This window comes from Adiantum capillus-veneris, chromosome 10, assembly GCF_014529385.1.
Source record: "Adiantum capillus-veneris isolate H3 chromosome 10, ASM1452938v2, whole genome shotgun sequence".
NCBI lineage: Eukaryota > Viridiplantae > Streptophyta > Polypodiopsida > Polypodiales > Pteridaceae > Adiantum > Adiantum capillus-veneris.
This window is the reverse complement of record NC_140940.1, coordinates 107,878,491-107,892,957: the sequence shown is the minus strand read 5'-3', so window position 1 is coordinate 107,892,957 and position 14,467 is coordinate 107,878,491. Positions and strand designations below refer to the sequence as shown.

At 46.4% G+C, this 14,467-nt stretch overlaps 1 protein-coding gene across 1 annotated transcript in view; it reads right to left on the bottom strand.

The window, feature by feature from the left end:
* LOC147449433 (uncharacterized) overlaps window positions 1-12,038 on the bottom strand; it is a 67,308-nt gene extending 55,270 nt beyond the window's left edge. Inside the window, exon 1 of the mRNA XM_086521881.1 lies at window positions 10,794-12,038. Coding sequence (XP_086378007.1) covers window positions 10,794-10,948 — 155 coding nt within the window. The 5' untranslated portion in view covers window positions 10,949-12,038. The remainder of the gene's footprint in view (window positions 1-10,793) is intronic.
* Between the last annotated feature and the right edge of the window lie 2,429 nt (window positions 12,039-14,467).

Below are 14,467 nucleotides of genomic sequence, written 5' to 3'. Positions count from 1 at the left end.
TCTCTCATATATAGATGGAAAACCCATCGCATAGGGATTCGCGGCCTATGAGACTACGGAGACCACTACGGAGGCGACACGACACGAGATCACACTCGGAGTATGGAATTGTGACGGATGCCTATGGACTCAACCAGGCAGACTCGAGGAGGTGGAGGGGAGAGACATTGTGATGCTGACAGAGACACATGAGAGCCAGGAGAGAGGTCTACCACATGTCCGGGGCTACCACCAGGAGTCCACATACACGCGATACACAGGGAGGCAGGGGACATCACGTTAGTGAGGAGAGAGCTACACGACAGGGTCACAGTAGTGAGCAGAGATGTAGAGGCCTGCTTCATGTGGGTGAGGATACAGCTAGCCCCAGACAGAGCCATACATGTTGCACTGTGCTACTTCCCCCCCACGCGGGTCACATTTCGCAGACCATACAAAGATACGACGAGCATCTACGACAAAGGAGGAGCCACCAGAGGAGGATGCCGATGAGAGTATGGTAGAGGAGGAGGAGGAGGGACCACAGTCACAGTCACCCTTTTCGGTTATCTCGGAGGACCTCCTACACTACGCGGCATTGGGAGAGATTCTACTTGTAGGTGATTTCAATGCCCGCACACAGAGCCGACAGTGTGAGATGTATGACTTTGATGATTCCACTCTATTCCATACCATAGCGGCGGGACTAGGGAGGACATCAGACAGGGAGAGACTCTACCAGATGATCACACTTTGCACTGATCAGCACCACCTCCTAATCTACAACGATTCGTTGCCGATGTCAAGTGGATACACTTTGCTTCCAGAAGGGAGACTTCAAAGCACGATACACATCTTTCCGCAGGGGCATGGATTGTACGCTCCTTTACCATGTGCGCGGATCATACATATCTCAGCCTCTCTCTCAGGACCAGGACCGACACCACCTTCCCAGTCCCCCATGAAGCATACCACTATACACTTCAATGAGGATCTTTCCGAGATTTACAGATACCATGTGTACGCAAGGATCAGCACGCTAGACCCTGATGCCCGACTCTCCACACTCACCACTGAGCTCACCTCCATACTTCACTCAGCATCCCTCGAGAGCTTTCCCTCGACCATGCACTCCAGCGACACATCACGATCTGGGACAATGCCCAAGGATAGATGGTATGATGATGAGTGCAGACAGCTATATCAGAGGCTTAGGGCACAGCATATTACTGGGCACATATCTGAGAGACAGATGCACCGACAGATGGATACTCTTACTAGACGTAAGAGGAGAGCCTTTGAGGAGACACAGTGGTGGGGTGTACATACACTTCAGAGTCGAGAGGCAGCGATCTCTTGGAGAGATATGAGACAGCGGACCCCACCCACGCCTATAGAGGACCCAACGGTATGGCATGCATATGCAGAGACACTCTATCAGGTGCAGGCTCAGCCCTCCCTTCCACACCCGGTGGCTCCCCGACCTACAGCTCCCACTCTCTTTACCATAGACATGGTGAGACGAGGCATTCAAAGTCTACAGCACCGTCGAGCCGCGGACCACACCGAACTTCAAGGTGAGCATTTTATATACGCTACACAGTTTGGCTCCATTGATTGCACACTTGTTCAACAGGGCATTGGCAGAGGGATTTCCAGAGAGCTGGACTATGCATACTATTGTGCCTTTACATAAGGCTGGAGACCGCATGGATCCACCCAAATACAGGACTGTCATGATTGGTCATATGATGGCCAAGATTTATGGAGCAGTTTTAGAGTCAGAGTTGAGCAGGTATGCAGAGACCGAGGGGCTACGCGCCTCCGGACAGGCAGGCTTCAGACGCACATTCTCTACTGTGGACTATATCTTCACTCTCAGATGCCTGATAGAGCAGTCATGGAGAGACGAGGGAGACGCCTCTATTGTTGCTTTGTGGACTTTAAAGCCTTTGACACAATCCCCAGAGAGAGACTACTACAGCGACTCATATCTCTTGGGATACCCCCGGACATGATATGGGCCATATATGCTTTGTATGAGAGAGTGTCAAGTAGGGTCAGATGCCCAGGAGGACTATCAGATACCATCACTAGCACCATCGGGGTGACACAGGGGTGTCCACTCTCCCCTACTCTATTTGGTTTGTACATAGATGAGATGGAGGCCTACATCCCACAGAGAGGGGAGCAGGCGCCGACCTATCAGGCACTCAGGTACATATTATGCTATAAACTGATGACATTATTTTACTCGCAGAGTCACAGGAAGATCTCCAGCTCCACGTACAGGCTCTAGACTTATTTAGTACACAGAGAGGAGTGACAGTGAACCTTGGCAAGACCAAGGTTTTGATATTCCAAACATCAGGCATTGTTCGGAGGAGATCAGTTTTTCCTTTTGAGGGCAGCCAGATTGAGGTAGTAGAGTCATATGTATACTTGGGCATCACCTTTACAACCAGGACTGGCCGCTTCTCTATGGCATAGGCAGCCCGAGATCGCACCACACGAGCGTATGCAGCTCTACCCATACTTGAGAGGGGATGCCATCAGACACATTTCCAGAAGCCCCGCACGAAGAGCTGGCTATTTGACACTTTGGTGACACCAGCTCTTCTATTCGCTACCCCGGTGTGGACCCCAGGATTATCAGAGCAGGCTTGGAGCAGACTCGAGAGGCCACACATATTGTTGCTTGCCCAGATGATCCGGAGCAAGCCATCAGTCCCACATGATATCGTGAGAGCAGAGTTCGGTGCCCCACCCACAGTAGTGGAGGCGCTATTTCAGACAGTGGGATACCTCCACAGGCTACTAGACATGAGGGCAGATAGACTACCTCACCTTGCTCTTGAGGCCTCCCGCGGGCTAGCAGACTCTGGGAATGAGAGATCATGGTACGCGAGTGTGACAAGATGGCTTCAGACATACAGCTACTCTATGGACAGATTGCCTCCCTCAGTATGATCCACATGCACCACGCCAGGCCCTCTCACACACTGAGAGGAACACAGTTGTCAAATATGAGCTCATACAGAGGCATGTAGATCAGACTTGGCTCACACCTTCGCCGCCATTGGCCACCAAGATGGCATATTACAGAGATCATTTCCTTATGCTCACACAGGACAGGTTCATACAGAGGCCCCACTACATGGATATATATCTACCACATGGCATGGGGGTGGCCATCGGACAGCTCAGAGTATCATCCCACCAGCTTGAGATTGAGAGCGGCAGAGCAGTACGGGTCCCACGCGAGGCCAGGATATGCAGATTATGCAGGTAGGAGGTAGAGTGTGAGAGCCACTTCTTATGCAGATGCCCTCACTATGCGGAGTCAGATCACGGTACCCCACTCTATTTGACAGGCCAGAGGTCTCATTACAGACAGTGATGACATCATTGATCAAAGACTACTTGGAAGTTGGGAGACTCTTGGTGGAGATGCACCAGCATAGAGAGAGAGCCCTCCAGACGGGGGAAGGTGGAGGATCGGACAGGCAGACACCTTACAGATTACTTCCAGGCTAGAGTACCCATGCAGCCACAGCCATCCACACATCAGGGGATGACTTTGATACAAGCTGAGGAGGCCTGAGCTAGGCGGCGACCACGACTACCAGGATATCGCTCTAGGGCCTCTCAAAGACACAGACGAGAGGTCCAGGCCATAGGGATCGACGTACAGCATATATTCAGAGGAGGGCAGAGCAGACACTAGACATGGCAGGTATAGCCAGAGTCCTCACATAAGGCTCACGGATGTACCAGATACTACACCCTGCCACACTACTGGATGGAGCTGATGTACCACACCACCCCCTCCCTCCTCCCCTCACTCTCACTACACACATACATGCCTCTTTATGTACACCGGATGTTTTGTTATTACCCGGTCACCCCCACATCTGCACACCGGATGCTTTGTTATTACCCGATCACTTACCACACTACACTTTGTACACCGGATGCTATTATTACCCGATCATTTTGCACATACCAGATATCCAAAGGATATTCACATTTTTGTACATGGATCTGTCTCATAGGCCAGTTTTCTTTGGCCTTTTGAAGACGTAAATAAAATCAATCTCTCTCTCTCTCTCTCTCTCTCTCTCTCTCTCTCTCTCAGTTCAGTTGTTATTGAAGTGCTAAAAGTCTGCTCTTTTCTATTGGCATGTGGTGCCCGTCTCGTGACAGTGGTATTAGAGCATCAGGCGTGTGCTTTTCTGAAAGCATACCGGTCCTACAAAAGAGGAGACAGAGCAAACCGGCACTTCCAAAGGCTACTGGAATTTTACTTGAAGAATCTGGCCCTGAATCCGTACTTATTAGCCACTTCCACCCTTACTTCATCGCGCATTGGGCGAGCTCTCGTCTGCACCCCTCATGTCCTTCAAGGCATAAGCCATAAAGATCACTTGCAAGAGAAGGATCCAAGATTTGTTTCGAGGTGCTGTTTTTCTCAGAGGCAGTGCCATGCACTGGTGGAAGTCCATAGCTACCAAGCCGCACACTCCAAGGACTTGGCAAGCTTTCAAGAAAAATTTTTCTCGAAGTTATATGATTTTTCTAACATCTTCCTTCGGAGTGCAACTTCTGACAAAGTGGGGTATCCTGAAATGCTTGCCATGGAAACCCTAGAAGATTATAACTTCAAATTCCTCGACATCTCACAGTAGGTCTCTCTTTTCGAGCTACTAACCTTGGAGGACCAGTGTGATTGCTGTGTCTTGGGACTATCACCGCCACAGGAACATTTTCTATCCAACAGCTTATGGACCATGGTGCGGTCAGCTACGACCTTATGAAAGGAATCAACCCTAATTTTTAGTGCAAGTATCAGGATGGAAAGTCAGTCGACTTTTTGAGCTCAACTGATGTCGAGATTGCTTTTTAAGTTTGAATTTTGTTTGAGAATCTGTTTGACAACTTGTTTGGTGATCCTGTTTGGAATTTGTTTGAAATGGATGGTATCTGTTTTGAACCTGTCTTGGTGCCAATTTGAAATGTTTCTCTGGTTTTAATATTGGTTTCAATGATTGGTGATTTTACTCCCAGGTGGAGGAGTGAGAAATGTTGTTTTGGTATTGTCTCAACCTCAGAACGACGCAGACGGGATGTGTTTCGTTGTATGCTTGAAAACCTCGGAACAATGTAGACGGGATGTTTGGGGAGCGTTTCGTTGTATGCTAGAAAACCTCGGAACGACGCAGACGGGATGTCTAGGGAGCATTTGGTTGTAAGCTAGAAAACCTCCGAGCGACACAAACAGGATGTCTGGGGAGCGTTTGGTTGTACAATCCTCTAAGCTCATGGCCCGGACCTTTTTAGGTTATTTGCGGGGGGAGTAATGAGGTAGTCGTTGAGTAGCTTCATACCGATGACCGTTTGTCTCGGGGGAGTGCTCAGCGACGCTGTTCGTTGTGTCTTGTAGCATGCATATGTGAGCATTTGTGTTGCATTGTGATGTGCAAGCTACTGAATATTCCTAATTGGATGAGATGGCCTAAGTATGTAATTTTAATGAATCAAGACACCCATGGAAGATCAGTGCGGTCTGGGTGTGATGGCTAATCTTACTACGCCGGATTGGTCAAGCATTTGGACTTTCTGCATTAGGTGTAGGATATGTTTTTTCATGTAGATGATAGCACATGCAGATTATTTGTTGATACTTGGTCGGCACTCACTGGCCATGTCAGCAATGTACTTCAAAGGCCGAGTCTTTGAGGCACTGTTTCTGGGACTGTCCTTTTGCGCAGCCAGTGTGGAGAGCAGTTTTTTGTTTACTGATTAGAGTGGTGTCCACGATGGGTTCGTGACGTGGGAGCAGTTGCATGGCTTTTGCAATTTCCAGGGTCACACTCCTCTTTTTAGGGCTTGCCAACAAATCCCCTCATCATGCTTACTACCTTGGATTATAGACTAGGCACTCTATCCCAGATGCAGGTCACAAATTGGCTTTTTGCCAACGAGACACATTATTCACCATGATATGCCCCATCACGCTTTGGACAATGTGGAAGGCTCGATGTGACCAGATCCTAGGCTTACAATCCTCCCCTGCATCCACCATTTTGACAGCACAGAGCTACTACTTGCATACTCTCCGCAGTTAGTGGGATTTTTCAACTAGCTCCTCGAGGGCTACGGAATATCATCTATGCCCCTTTCTTAACACATGGGCACGGTCGTCGGTTCTTTTTCGTCAGGATCACGATCACATCACATGGCAGTATGCACCCCCATAGTGGTTCATTCTACATTCATCGTAGAGATTGCCTTGATGTTTACATAGCCTACACATTGTCCCTCCTCTTTTGTGCTTCCTCTAGGTGATAGGCCATTGAGCATTTCCTGAGGACTCTTACGTACACAATACAACCACTTTTCTACCAAAAAAAAAAAAGAAAAGGAGAGGGGGAGAGAGGGAGAGAAGGGGGGGAGGGGGGCACTTGGTGAGGAATTGCCCTAGAAGGCGCTAGCAAAGACAGACTAGTCGAAGGAGGAGACAACCCTTACAGCCACAACAGAGTTCTGTACGACAACGGAACCCTGCGCGGAGTCAGTAGCAGCAGAGTGTTGAGCAACAACACAATGTAGAGCAGACACAGATAAAGAGACAGAGACAGGCAGGTAGAGAGGGACAGGCACAACCTATCCTTGTTTACAAAAGGGTAGTAAGACGGAGGTTGGCAGAGGCAGAGCAACCCACAGACAAACCTTCGGAGGAGGATTAGTATCGAGAAGAGGTAGCAAAGCAGTTGATTGGACAGAGGGATAGAGGAGGACCGGTAGTCGATGGCAGCTCAGGAGCAGTTTGAGTTGCCCGAGGATAGACCAATTCAGTAGGCCTTGGATCTCTTGGAGATGTGGTCAGAAGTGCCTCTCACAGTAGGCTTTGTTCGGGGGGAGCAGGAGAGTGAGTCTACAAGGATTTTGACTATTCAGTAGGCTTTGAATCTCCAGCAGAAAGTCGCGCTCTCTAAGATCTTGCCACCTCAGTTTTTTGCGGCTGGTCCATGGAAATCTCTAGATGTTTCTTTGAGGAGTGGGCCACTATGTGTCAACATTCTTATCCTGCAGTTATCAGGAACACATCACATTTTTCGCAACCCAGAGAGAGCCCCCATGATCAGATTTAGAAGACAGGTTTTACATGGTTACTCCTTCTAGACGAGGGAGCTGTCTATGATATCTTACCAAGAGCAGACAATAATTGATGGCCAATTACTTTAAGGATATCAGGGAGTTTGCAGATTTGTTTGAAAGCCATTTCGGAGAGGCCTTAGGGAAGGGTTAGAGAGATGTGCATCGTGGTACCTTCCCTTGGCTTTTGATGTGGACAACAAGTGGGTCCCCACTGTCTCTCTTACAATTTGTGCCATAGATTGGCTTTTGGATATACCCTCTACTTCGCAGCATCCACCCAAAGCTTCCTCACATTTAGCTATGGAGATAGAATCTCCACCTCTGCCTTCTTTACCAGCCCCTCCGCTCTCCCAACCACCGAACACTACAACACCGTCACCCTTGCTGCACACCCGTGCCCAACCACCCCCACCCACGACACTCTATCCTCTCCACCTCTTGTATGCGCCCCACTACCTCCTCATGTTCCTCGATCCTTCGTAGCTTTTGCGCCTCTAGCTTGGTAGTTTTCTAGAGCTGAGTACAATAGTGATAGCATTGGTATGTTATTGGTTCGGTTGTACATTTTACGATGTGCCACAGAAGGCACGCTCTCTATGTCACGAGACGGGCACCACGTGCCAATAGAAAAGAACAGACTGAACAGACTTTTAGCACTTCAATAACAACTGAACTGAAAGAGAGAGAGCGCACGCAACACGGAGTGGCGAAATTCCACCCCAGAGAGTATTGGCCCCAAACTTTGGCGCCTCTTTCGGTATTTTTTTTATATTACTTGTACTCGCGCTCTGCACCTTCTCGTTGAAGCGTGCCAGAGATTGGGCCCTCTGCACTTATTAAAAGGCCCTTGGCCTTGAAAAGCAGTTTACATGAAAAGCTTGAATCTCAAAAGCTGGCACTGATCAGCCAGCGTAAATCACGGAAATCCATACAGAATGCCACGTCAGCACAGTTAGCAGAAGCGACGAAATCCATACAAGCTGCCACATCAGCAAGTCAACGCAAAACACGGGCATCCCTACAGCCTGCTGCCATGTCATCAAATGAATCACAAGTCCTTCTGTGTGTGTGTGTGGGTCCTGCTTTATTTATTCTCTTTAGGTCACTTGGGCCCCATCGGACGGGGTCCCATAAGTTAGCGGGAACTTCTTTAAAAATAGACCCACTTGACGGGGATCTGTAAGTTGGTGAGAACTTCAACTTCTTCTGCTGCTTCTCGGATTTAGGCCCCTCGGCCGGGATTTGCAAGTTGACTCCGTTCTTCAGTGGCTTGACAAGTCAACACTTTGTGACATCTCCCCTTCTTGAAAGAAAGTAATCGTCCACAATTATAGCATATCTGCAAAACCACTCAAGTTAGCTCAAAAATTTCCGAGAGACAATCAATTTGCTCTTTTTTTTGTTAAGGAGTCGGCTTCTCCTTTCGTCTAGATCGGAACTCTGCCACTCACCAGGATCCCACTCCAATTGAACAAGTGGCTTTCCTTGCCAAATCCACAGTCTTGAAAGTGGTGCCTCCTCAATAGTGAAAACAAGGTCAACACAAGACCTTTGGAAAGAGCCTACAACTCTAACAGGATGCCAATGCAGCACAGTTGGTAGGGACATGGATCCTGTCAAAGGTGGCAGCGGAATATGCAATGAAGACAAGAACTGACTCGTGATCCGGTGGGTACCTCGACTCCAATCTAGAACATCTGCGATGCCAAACACATGAACAAGGCAGATCGGTGGAGCAGAGAGATCACTGAGGTAGAAATAGACAAGACATCTGAGAATGAGAGAGAGAGAGAGAGAGAGAGAGAGAGAGAGAGAGAGATCTGGGAAATGCTCTCCATGTTGATAACAATATGCTCATACAAGTCACCAAGGGTGGTCCGGCATAGAACGGACATGCCCAATGGATAGACCCAAGGCAAACACAACTACGACTGCTTGGCTTGATAACCCGAAAATCTCCCATACTTCACGCCCAAACACCGCATAAAAGCTGCTCAATAATATAATATATATTTTAGCCATAGTTGTCTTGTTTCGAAATTCGGGTGCAATAAAGCCCGAATACATTCTCCAAAACTCATCACCCACAATCCAAACATCAATTCGACTGGCAATCTTCAAACTTTCACACCCTTGCATTGCATTTCCCCTATTTAATGAAACCCGAACACTGCACAGCTCCTCAATATTCAACTAAAATGAGCATATCTTGCCTAAATGGAATCCAATCGAAGCACCGTAAAGCACATCTCATAGCTGCTATCAGAGGCTATCAACCAAAACCCTAACAAATTGAATTCGATCACTCGGACACAAATTCCAAAGCCCATCCAAAAACTGCAAGCTCGACTCTCGAAAAATCTTCTCTCTCCAATCTGGCCGCCAATCAGCGAGCCATAAAAACACGCTTGGAGAGCATTTTGAGCACTACATAATCAACCCATAAACTTGTACTTTGGAAACTTTCGAGCATCCCGGCTCACAGGCATCAAAAACACACTTACTAGCTCCAAAATCCACATTAGCCTGCATCCATGTCCCACCGTTGCACAAAATGTGTATACATATCAAGCAAGCCTGAATTACATTCCCTAACTCTTTTTCCCATGGTGGAAGCGGAGCAACACAACCCGTGAATGGCAAGTAGGATGGTTCACATCTGTATGCTTGTGATTATGTGAAGGTGACACATCTGTCCGAGTGCATATCTACGTGTATAGAAATGTCCGGATGTGTTTTGGGTGGATATGTGTATACATGTATGGGAGTGCATGTGTATGTGGGAGGGTGTGTATGTCTATGTGCACCATCACTCTAGAGAGAGAATATCCTCTTTATTAGAGAGAAAATTTATCTAGAGAGAAAAAGCAAAGAGAAGAAGAAGAAGAAGAAGTGAAGTTTAAACGTCGTGGGAAACTATCCCAAGAGACCTCAAAGATCTATCCGGAGAGAGAGAGAGAGAGAGAGAATCACGTGCTCATGGGCTCGATGTGCCACCTGGACAGGCTACCATAATCCAAAGCCAATCCATAGACTAGAAAATCCTTTGTAATTATAATTTATGCGTCATAGTGAGGCTGTTCACAAGACCTGCATGTCCGGACAAATCCTGTTGTTGCCTCCAAGCTTGGCCAAGCATTCTAAACCTTGGTAGGACAAGGCAAACAAATTTCTACACTGTTTCATAGCTTAAAAAAGACTACCTGATCCAAGAGAAGGGGATCCTCTCATAACCATGCTAGCTTTGGATTACTTCCTTAAAGACATCGAGGAAGGAAACAAGGGGACTCAGCAAGTCTAGCAACATGTGGGTAGAACGCAGAAAAGAAAATACCATGGCATGAACATGGCCGCACATTACCAAGCAACCTCAAATACAGGCGGGCACAGTCATTATCCTTCCCTATGAAATATCAAAGCTCTAGCAGCACCATCCAGGAGGTGAAAATTTCTAACCAAACCAAGCCGAAAATGGAAACCCCATTGTCAAAAGTTGCTCATCACAAGAATGACACAGACAAAAGGACACTTTGAAAAAGTTTGCTGTAACTATGAGAACTTCAAATAAACATGAAAATTCTGGGTACTCGCCACATGCAACAAGTCAAGCGCATGACAAACTAAATGCAGATTCTCCTTTAAAAAGTTCTTACTCTGCCAAATCTCCAAGCTGCCGAATAATACCAACCAGACCAGCCATTGCCACTCCTTCAAGTAAACCCTCAGGGTCATCCTTTTCTGCAGCCCTATATAAGTCTGGATTGGCAAGGCTATACTCACTTCTGATTTCGTACCTGGAAAGAGGCATGTTTCCTCTTGCAAAACCCTCTTGAAACAAATGACCATCTACACCAGCTTACTTACTGGTGTGAGGTACAAACATCAGCAGAGAACCCTGTAAGCAGCTTGATGGATTTGTGATTCTCTCTCTCACTTCCATGAGGGCCAGCATTTCGCTTTCGTGTAGAAGCAGTGACTTAGCAAAGTTGCTCTACTGTGTAAATTGCTCGGTGATGCAGCTCTTTAACTAATTCGAAGCACATCATCAAATGCCAAGGCTGAGCTCAGAGACAGTTTTGCCCAGAGTGCCACTGCTGTAATTTCTGTAATGTGGGTTTATAGCTAGCAAGATAACCGGTTTTCTGGATGCACAAAACTCTACCTCTCAAGTTGAGCTCTGTGATAATGTGCAATGCAACAAGGATGTATGCCCTTGGATTTTCAAAGTCTGTAATAGTTTGCCTCTGCAAATAGCGCGAACACAGACGTTCCATGTAACATTCCACTTGTCTAGATTGGCTCTGTGAATGGGCATTTGCGCTTCATGACTAATCTACCATGAATTTGGCATCCTGTCAAAATCCCTTGTTCAATTTGGAGGAAGACCCGCTTTTCTCCATGGAGAGAAAAAGACCATCTTCAGAGGTTTCCTGCTGGGGAGCTACCTCGGACTTAATAAACTTTGTAGGGTTCGCTTTGCAGATTGTGTGTCTCTAAAAGAAACAGCAATTGGCTTGAAAGGGAAAAGAGGAAAGGGTGAGGGACCAGGTTATGGCTTTCTATAACTCGCTTCTGTCTCTCGCTTACACGCCCACTCCGCCCACACACGGGGAGAAAGCCGGGCTCTCGCTCTCTCTCTCTCTCTCTCTCTCTCTCTCATGCCCTCCTTAGTCTTTCACCAAGACAGCGTTTCGCGTACAGCTCGGATTCTCTGCTCTCTATGAGCGTCGGGTCGAGAGTGTGGGCGATACGACACAAACAGCTCACAGCCTCACACAACCCGCTGCCACTTCAAGAAAGGGAGCTGAATCCGCTACATGCAGCAGGCGTCCTAGTGTATGGAAAGTGCTGGTTTTGTGTGTGTTGTTCGATCAGTCAATATGTCAGTACGCGGATGTGCAGAGAGAGAGAGCGAGAGAGCGAGAGGACTCGGGACTCGGGAATGTGCATTGCTGATTTGCTCGTCTAGAGAGAGAGAGAGCCCGCGCTAGAGCATCTGCACTTTAAATATAATCGAAAAGGACAACCAGCGCGAGAAAATAATAGCGTCCTCTCAAGTGTAAGGTTTCAGCGTTCACACCTACTTTACTCTTGAGTCTTGCCTCTCCTAGTCATCTGGCACTCTCCTAGTCATTTGGCATGATTTGTCTACCATCCGATCGCGGACTAGACGCCATGTCAACTCGAGTGCCACCCAAACTTGGAAGCCAGTCGGCAAAAGGTCATTTGTTGCACAAGGTGGACACTGGACAACATTTCAGGCAGCCACAATCCCCTGCGCGAGCTCAAGTGGGGGTTGAGTTCCCGCCAATGCATCTAGGAAACGTTCTCAAACCAATTGGCTACGAGCAGTTGGTGAAAAGAAGCGCACTTTTTAAAGTTGAGATATGATCGGTGTGTAATGCATGCCCGCCCGTCCCCAAAAGTGGGGTAGACAACAGTTTGGTGTGCATCCAGCCCCAACAAAGGAGGGCGGCCTCATAGGCCTTCCAAAAAAGAGGGCCCTTCAAAATCCACAGCATAGCCACATACAATGCAAAAAATTTCCTCCAGAAACCTTCAGATGATCTATTGATCCACTAACGTCAAAAAATTAAACCCGATGGAGCGGTTTTGTCAATTCCCAACATTTCGCAAAATCAAGTACAAGTCTACAGTAGAGCAATGGGTAACCCAATCTATTGTCCAACCCCTCCTCATCATACCTAGGGAGATATGAGGGGTAGCAGCTACACAAGCTAACAACACTACTTGTGGATGCATTTTCAGCTGTATTGGCCAAATAGAGGCGATTTTATCCCACCTAAAGGAAAACCATCTAAACTACTTTGGAAAGCTACATATTAGTACCTACATGCCACAATGCTCTTAATTGACATTTATTTGAGTAGGTCCCCCCAATCTAGGAAAAATAAAAAGCCCTTCAAAACATATGAAGGGAATAAGTGAAGGGTGAGATTAGGAAATGAAAAGACCCATGGAAGTAGAAAGTCAAAAGAGGTTTTGTGTTTACATAAAGAGAGAAGCATTTTCTTCTCTTTAGAGTGTTCTTGCACTATGTAAGCAGTGAATATATTTATTTTGAAGCCATTAGGTATACCATTTGATAAATGCCACAATATGTATGAAAAATATTTATTGATTTGCAAGGTCCAGAGAGGACAATGTCTCTTTGGTGCAGTGTTCGGGAAAAATGTGTCTCAGCTTAATATCATGCCATTTTCAATTGCAAAAATGCCGGTTGAGGGCAAGGGGAAAGGGAGAAATTCCGGCCCAAAATAGAAAAAAGAAGAGTAAAAACCTGCAAAATAAGCCTAGTTTTCTAGACTTTCCTATTGGCAAATTCAAGAAAAGGAATTTTGTATGTTTGGGAAAATGATCTTTCCCGAACACTGCTTTGGTGAGTGAGAGAGATTAAAAGAGGGTAGGTATAACCAAAGCAAGAGTGATGAGAGAAACCGTTCTTAAATTTATCTTGATAGCAATTTGTTTATTCAATTTTTGGCCTGCTAAAGACCTCAGTATCCGTATGGATGAAGGTCGTTCAATTCTAGTTGTGAAGCATACGTCCCTCAAGAAGCCTTAAAAGTCTTGAAGTAAACTAGTATGTGACCCGCGCGTTGCTACGATCAAGGAAAAATCATCTTTATTCTCATAGGGCCATTTTCTCTTCCAAGTGGAACATTGTCAATACTCTCTTCCTACATGTATAGTCTATCACATTTCTAAAAGTGATGCATGACATGACCTCTTAATAGATGCTACAAAACATTCTTTGATACCAAGATTGGGAGCTTCTCATAGACATTATTTTTCATGAGGTGCTAGCCCTTGTTCAACAAACTTAGGAGTGCTCTAATTCTATTGAGGTGTGTGTTTGTGTGTCCGTGTGGGTGTATATATATATATATATATATATAAAAAGAGAGAGAGAGAGAGAGAGAGAGAGAGATTCCTCCTTTTGGTCTACCTTGATCTAGCAATGCTACCAAGCTTGATTATAGAGATTAGATAAGTTAGCATGGTGTGAAGAGATGAAACCTAAGAGAAGTCAATGTAATAATAATTTATTTAATTTTATATGGAGTGGGTTCTATGATTGGTTTCAATGATAGGAATACAATTGGATTCAATGTCTCTGCTCCACTCTCTTACTTGCTTCTATCCTTGCATCTTTCTTATGACCAAGGTTTGATAGTAGTGCACATCATAACTACTTAGGGTTGAAAAATGTGCTACCAAGTCGAGAAGCACAAATTGGGTAAGCTAGCAAGCTTTTAAAGATGAAGGCCCATAACTGCTACATTGTGTAATTATAAAACTTTTC